At 38.9% G+C, this 7,300-nt stretch overlaps 1 protein-coding gene across 5 annotated transcripts in view; it reads right to left on the reverse strand.

The window, feature by feature from the left end:
* Nucleotides 1-1,161, reverse strand: part of LOC113435354 (scaffold attachment factor B2-like) — a 47,289-nt gene extending 46,128 nt beyond the window's left edge. For 3 of the 5 annotated variants that reach the window (XR_003373903.2, XM_087922654.1, XM_026699126.2), the window contains exon 1: nucleotides 690-1,161. Coding sequence is in view for 4 of the 5 variants with exons in the window: in XM_087922654.1 (XP_087778780.1) it covers nucleotides 690-887 (198 nt within the window). In the remaining variant the exon portion in view is untranslated. Of the gene's footprint in view, nucleotides 1-351; nucleotides 480-689 lie in introns of those variants that run through there. The other 2 variants (XM_026699129.2, XM_087922653.1) reach the window with 2 other exon arrangements.
* Nucleotides 1,162-7,300: the final 6,139 nt, after the last annotated feature.

Consider the following 7,300-nt stretch of genomic DNA (forward strand, 5'->3'; position numbering starts at 1 on the left):
AGATAGATAGATAGATAGATAGATAGATAGATAGATAGATAGATAGATAATCTCCCCCCACCAATGTCAACAAGTCACAGTCAGTCAAAATTTATATTAGTGGTCCCCGGGATTTAAAATTATGAATTTGGTGGTCCCTGAGGTCCAAAAGGTCGGCAACCCCTGCTCCAGTCCAACCCTCTGCTCAAGCAGGAGACCCTGGCCTATACCATTTCAGATAAATGGCTTCTTAAAAACCTTTAGTGATGGAGCACCTACAAATGCTGAAGGCAAGCCGTTCTACAATGGATCTTAAAACCTGGCTGGGAGATAACATGAAGACGCATGCATGAGGCACAAGGGGGAAATTACCTTAGTCTGAGATGAGTTGTTGTTGGGGTTCTTAATCTTTTGGAAAACCAAGCCTCCATTGCTTTTGTTAAAAGCTACACCACCATACATTGCTGGTATAATTCTCCTGAAAACAGTTATAGTACCAGGCAGTTCTCAGGGAATCAGGATTCAAGCAGCAGCCACGAACTTCGAATTGAATCCCTCAATGCCCGGTTCCGAAGGCGACTCTTCGGTTTTTATAGAGTCTACGTTTCGCCAAATCCCGGAGACGAAAGTTGCGCTGCGGCACATGCGCAGAGGATTTAACCCTTCAGCCCCCGTCAACTTTTCCCGAGAAGGCTCCGCGCTCTTCTTACCTTCCGGAGCCGCTCGAGAAGGACGCTCTTGTTGCCTCCGGTGTCCAGGTTGCGCTGCTTCAACTCGGCCCGCAGGTCGATCACCCGCAGGTCGCTCAGGCGCCGCCGGGTCATCCCACCTTCGAAGCTTTCCGAGTCGCCACCGCTGAGGGAAACCGTCGCTTCTGCGGCGAGCCCGGCCTGATTTTCCGCCGCCATAGGGGAAGACTGTGTGGAGGGGAAAGCAAAAAAAAACGGCTTCTCGCGCAGAATTTTGGCTCTCAAAAAAAAAAATCAATACGGACTGAACCTCGTAAAAATATTTAAAAAGCAAACAAACAGATTTCCGAAAACGGTAAACGTCTATGCGGGGCGCGCGAGCGCTCCCGGCACGCATAAAATGGCGGTCGAGCTTCTTTCGGCGCACGCGCAGAATGGGCCTGATGAAGTATCACTGCGCATGTGCATTCTGCTTTTAACACGGCCCTAATGTGAAAAGGGACGGGGCGCGTGCGCGACGTGGAGGAAACGGCGGAAGAAAGCGAAAAAGTGAAGAAACGAAAGAGCCTGGGAGCGCATGCGCTCTCAGCATAACTTGGCCCGCCTTGGACGAGACTAAATATAGGGAGCCGAGAACGCATCTATGTGCCCGGGCGGGTGGGGTTCCCTCCCCCGCCCCCTTATCTCTGTCTGAATAGGAAGTGGTGCTGACTAAAAATAAAATTTTAAAAATGTTGTATTGCCTTTTTTGGGTGCTGCCACATACTGCTGCCTCCATATTTAATCCATATTTAAGGGATCGTCCACTAAGACTCCCAAGGTTTCGCTCTCAGTTACTGTTTTTGAGCCAGGTTTCGCCTAATTCACCTTCGGTTTTTCCTGCCCAGGTGAAAAGTCTTGCTTTTCTTCACATGAATATTTGTTATTTAAGACTTTTTTTTTCTGCAGATAAAACTGATGGGGGCAGGAGAAGGGGGTCTGTCTGAATGCAGGTAGTTCTCAACGTACATTTATTTAGTGACCGTTCAAAGCTACAACAGCACTGATAACTGACTTTACGACCATTTTTCACACTTATGACCGTTGTATCCCTGTGGTCACATGATCAAAATTTGGACACTTGGCAACTGGCATGTATTTACCATGGTTGCAGTATCCCAGGCCCATGGGGTCTTTTGTCAAAGGGGAAGCCAGTGTCTCTTAACCACCTGTGTTACTAACAACTGCAGTGATTCTCTTGACAACTGTGGCACAAAAGGTTGTAAAATGGGGCAAAACTCACTTAACAGACTTGTTTAGCAATGGGAATTTTGTCTCCGTTGTGGTCATAAGTTGAGGACTACCTGTAACTGATTTCAGTAACAGGGAGAATCTTTGATTAATGTTTCTAGTTGCTCTGAAGCAACAAAGCAAGAATCTGATTTCCGATAAGAACCACTTCAAAGCAGCCATGCATGAGAAAAGCTCTGAAAGTTGAACTTCAATAACCCCAAAACTCATTATAATGTGGGAAACACGCCTCCTGAATATGCAATGCGGCATTAACAGATCATGCTAAGTATATTATGGGAAGTTCTGAATGTTTACATGGTATATGTATACTTGCTGAGCGTGTTCTATAGATGCTTGATGACTCAAATGAGGCTGGCCAATTGAACAACACATTCCAAACCTGATGCGTTTGAACTCTATAATAATGAATAATATATTTTTACATTTTATTTGATTTGTCAATCGCTTACAAGATACAGGTATAAGAATAAATATAGTTTTGAATACATGAGATAGATACTTAAAGAAAAATTAAAAAAACAATAGGACAGGGAGGGTATGCACGATTGGTACGTTTATGCATGCTCCCTACAGGCCGCTTAGGAAGAGGGTGAGGTCAATAGTAGACTAAGGTTAAAGTTTTTGGGGTTTGGGGAAGAAACCACAGTCAGGTAGAGTATTCCAAACATTGACCACTCTGTTGCTGAAGTCTTATTTTCTGCAGTCAAGTTTGGTGCGGTTAACCTTGAGTTTGTATCTATTGTGTACTCTTGTATTGTTATGATAGAAGCTGAAGTATTCATTTTCAGGTAGAACAATTGTAATGTATGATTTTATATGCTATATTTCGATTGGACCAGAGGCGGCGTAGTACTAGATTTTCTAGGTCTAGAGTTTCAAGTCTGGTGGCATAAGGTATTCTGCAACGAGTAGAGGAGTGGAGAACTCTTCTTGTAAAATATTTCTGGACTTTCTCAACTGTGTTAATATCAGATACGTAATGCGGGTTCCAGACTGATGAGCTGTAGTCAAGTATAGGTCTAGCAAATGTTTTGTATGCTTTAGTTAGTAGTGTGATATTACCAGAGAAGAAGCTACGTAGGATTAGATTAACAACTCTTAATGCCTTTTTGGTTATGTAGTTACAGTGGGCTCTAGCACTTAGATCATTTGAGATGAGTACTCCAAGGTCATTGACAAAGTTTGGATCCTCAACAAGGTCTTGACCATTTAGCTTGTATTTTATTTTCTGATTTTTTCTGCCAGTATGTAAGACAGAGCATTTATTTGTTGAGATTTGAAGTTGCCATTTGATTGACCATTCTGATACATAGTCAAGGTCTTTTTGGAGGATAGTGGTATTGTCTGTGGTGTTAAATAGCTTTACATCATCAGCGAAAAGAATGCAGTTGCTCTTAATATGATCACAGAGGTCATTTATGTAGAGTATGAAGAGAGTTGGTCCTAAAACACTGCCTTCGGGGACACCACTGTTGACAATTTGATAGGACACTCCCAATTTTGACCATTTGTTGTCTGTTTGACAGGAATGCTTCTATCCAGTTATGTAGGTTTCTAGAGACAGCATAAGATTTTAGTTTTAGTAGTAGTTTGTTGTGTACCACTGAATCAAAGGCTTTACAGAAATTGCGTCTATTGCTTTGTCCTGATCGAGTTGTGTAGTCCATATGTTTTTGCAGTGTAAGAGTTGCAGATTACGGGATAGTTTTTTTCTGAAACCAAATTGTTTATTGGAGAGTAGGTTGTTTGTCTCTAAGTGGAGGATAATGGATTGGTTAATAATTGATTCCATGACTTTACAGGTGACGCAGCATAAGGAGATTGGTCTGTAATTTTCAACTAGGCTGGGGTCTCCCTTTTTTTAAAAAAAACAAACTTTATTAATTTTTTAAAGACAAACAAAACATAGGACATAAAAGCATAAAGCTTCCTTTCTAAAAATTACTTATAAGTTTTAACAAGGCAAATAAAACATTTTTAAGGCATAGTTCCACATTATCACATTTTCATTTAAGCACATATATATCTTTTCCAAATTTCTCATTATTTCTCCCTTCACTTTTATTCAATTATATTTCTTTCTATCAAAGTTTTCATTTCTATTTAAACACCTATATATCTTTTCCAAATTTCTCATTGTTTTTCCCTTCACTTTTATTCAATTATATTTCTTTCTATCAAGGTTTTATTAATTCTCAGTCAAACATAAACACACAAAATACAAGACATAAAACAAGACATAAAAAGATAAAACCTCCTTAATTATCATTTGTACATGTCTTTTCCAAATTTCTCTCCCTTTAATTTTATTCCTCCAAGGTTTTATTAATTCTCAAACATAGCTAACCAAAACATAAAACATAAAGCTTCTTTTGAAAAGTGGCTTAGCCCCGGGTTACATCTTTTTTTACAGACCTAAATCAAATTCATGCTCGCCTTATATACCATTCATATCTTATTAACCATTCTATGTTTTCTATATAACTTCTCCCTTCTTTTCACTCTCTTAATTATATTTTGTTTATTTCATTTTATTTTAAAATCATTATACTTGTATCTTTTGTCCGTTCTTTTCCAATTGTCTATCTCTTCTCCTTAACCAAAAATTTCCCCTGTAATCATTTTTAAAGTGTGACGCCTTTCTATCTTTCCCCTAAATTAATACATAAAATAATACACAATTTCCATCCTGATTCTGCTTAGTACATTCTACATGTTTCATTTTAAAATAAAAGAATAATAAATTTATAATATAGTTAAATATATAATTTCCATTCTAATTCTAATTAATACATTATTTTAGAATAAGAAAATGAACTTATAAGATTAAGACAATAACGAATTAAACTATAACTAAACATTAATCATTTTACACATTCTCTTTAATATTTTATTAAATATTAAGATCTATCATTATTAAACATTTTAATATTTTAATATTCCAATAGACTATTTCAAATGCAAATACTACAATACTATCTTATGTACTCTTGCAGAATCTTTCTTTAATTATACTCTGTCCTTTATCCTTTATCTCTGAAAAAAATCTGCTTTTTGGCATCTTGTTTCAGACCATGGCTTTTTTTTCCTTTTTCCCTCCCCTTCTTCTCCAGTCTGGTCTTTTTGCCCCCCTCCTCTCCTAACCTCCACTTTTTTAACCTCCCCTCTCTGTTGTATTTCTCTTTTCAGTTGCTTTCTAACATTGTACCTTTTTTTCACCTTATTTTTCTTTTTCTTGGTTGTTTTATTGAATCTTAAATTCTCATTTTCCCTTCCTCTCTTCCTATTTTCTTTCTTAATTGAACTTTTTTGTCCATTAAAGATGGCTTCTTCCTTTTCTTCTTCTTCTTCTTCTCCGTCTCCTTCTTCCTCAAGTATTTGCTGGTATGTAGAAACCGCCATTTCTAAAAAGTGGAAGACAGCTCCCAAAGAATCCTTGCCTTTTTGTTCTTTTTCTTTTAATTTTTCATATTCCACTTTTAATTCATCCACAGATAGTGCCATTGTAAATTTTTAAGAACAACCCAGATGTTTTTAATTTCCAAATGTCAAAGTTGTCAAACAATCCAAACAGACAGAAATTATTTCCTCTTCTTCTCTTTGCAGTTTTTCCTCCTGGGGCAAAATCCCAAATATATTTTAAAGCCGTATTACAGTTAGTTGCTGGTCTTATAATCTTCAAGGCGTCTCCTCCAACATATTTTTAAAGATTTTTTTTAGTCCTCTCCTTCCCACTTATAACAAAGAACTTATTTTTACCTTAAAGAAGCAGGTTTTTCTGTGCTCATTTGCTTTCTCCGTAAGGAAGGGGAGTGAACTTTCCTTTCAGCACTTTCGCCGCTATAAACTTCCTTTGGAAACAAATGTATCAATCCAAAAGCCAGGTTTCCAGGGTGTTAAAAGTAACTTAATGTCCCAGTTCAGCCAAGAAAACTTCTCCTTCTGGTTCTTCCTCCTGCACAGTCTTCTCCGGTTGAAGATTTCTTTGTGGCTGCCATTTTTGACAGCCGCTCCACCGCCTCACAAAAAAGGAGTCTAGCCGGCTGGGGAAAGGGGGTGCGATATCCCCAGACCCCTGCCCGGATCTCCTCTATCTTCCGCTACCTCTTCGGGGTAGCGACAACCCCCAAATCCAATTGGAGCGGGGGTACCTCAGCGGCGAGCACAGCAGGAACCCGCAGAGAAGTGGATTCTTGCCACCGCCGAAGCCTTGCAACCGGAAGTCTGGGCTGGGGTCTCCCTTTTTGAAGATGGGGATGACCGTGGCTTGTGACCATAGGTTTGGCAAGGAGCTGGTCCCGAAAGATTTTTCAAAGATTATGCTTAGAGGTTCGGCTATGGCAGTAGATAGCTTTTTTAAGAAGTAGGCACGTATTCCATCCAGTCCAATAGATAGGGATGGTTTTAGATTGCGCAGTGCTTTTTCAACAATGTCTTCTGTAAAATCGATATGTATTAGGTCATTGTAGTTGTCTGTGGTTCAACTAGGAACTATTGGGCTTGATCCATTGCTGTTTACAAATGCTGAGCCAAAGAATGTGTTAAAGAGGTTGGCTTTGATGGTGTTGTCATTGCAGTCTTTGTCATTAGGTCCTTTCAGGGGTGGGATGAACCTTGAGTCTTTTAGTTTGTTGTTTACATAATTGTAGAAAGCACGGGTGGAATTTGTGGATAGAAGGTTTTCCTCCTGTTTAATGTGATAATTAGTGCATTCAGTTTTTATCTGATGGCATAGATTTTTGTAATGGCTTTTGAAGTTGGCAATGTGACCAGATTTGTTTTTTCGCCAAAGTGATCTCTTTTTGGATTGAAGCTTCCTTATTGTTATGGGTAATCTGTTTTTCCTGGTTTGGGGAGTTGTTATTGGAACATATAGTTTGATGGCTCTCTTGATTTCTAGTAAGAATATGTTGTAATGGTCTTCAACAGCATTGCATCCGGTGAACAGAAATTGCCAATCAAGGGAAGAGAGATCGTTGATTATAAGATCATAGTTGACTTTTTTGAAGTTATAATTGGGGATTTTGTCATTGTGATGATTTTTGTGTGGACGTATGTTGAGACAAAAGTCAATCATGTTGCGGTCACTGTTGGAAAAGGGTTCTTTAATTTGTATTCAGTAAATTGAATTCAAACTATTGCAGAAGATGAGATCAAGGCAGTTGTTAAGCCTAGTATTGTTGGTTACTAGTTCTTCCAGTCCTAGATTTGTTACAGCATTGTAGAAGGTTGCATGTATGGGTTCAGTTGTACATTCGTTTAAGGTAGGTAGATTGAAGTCACCAAGAAAGATAAAAGTGTGTGGGCAGGATGCTGTCCATGTTAGTAGTGTATTTAGC

The sequence above is a fragment of the Pseudonaja textilis genome, chromosome 1 (assembly GCF_049901715.1).
Source record: "Pseudonaja textilis isolate UNSWEBS1 chromosome 1, rPseTex1.2, whole genome shotgun sequence".
Classification (NCBI taxonomy): Eukaryota; Metazoa; Chordata; class Lepidosauria; order Squamata; family Elapidae; genus Pseudonaja; species Pseudonaja textilis.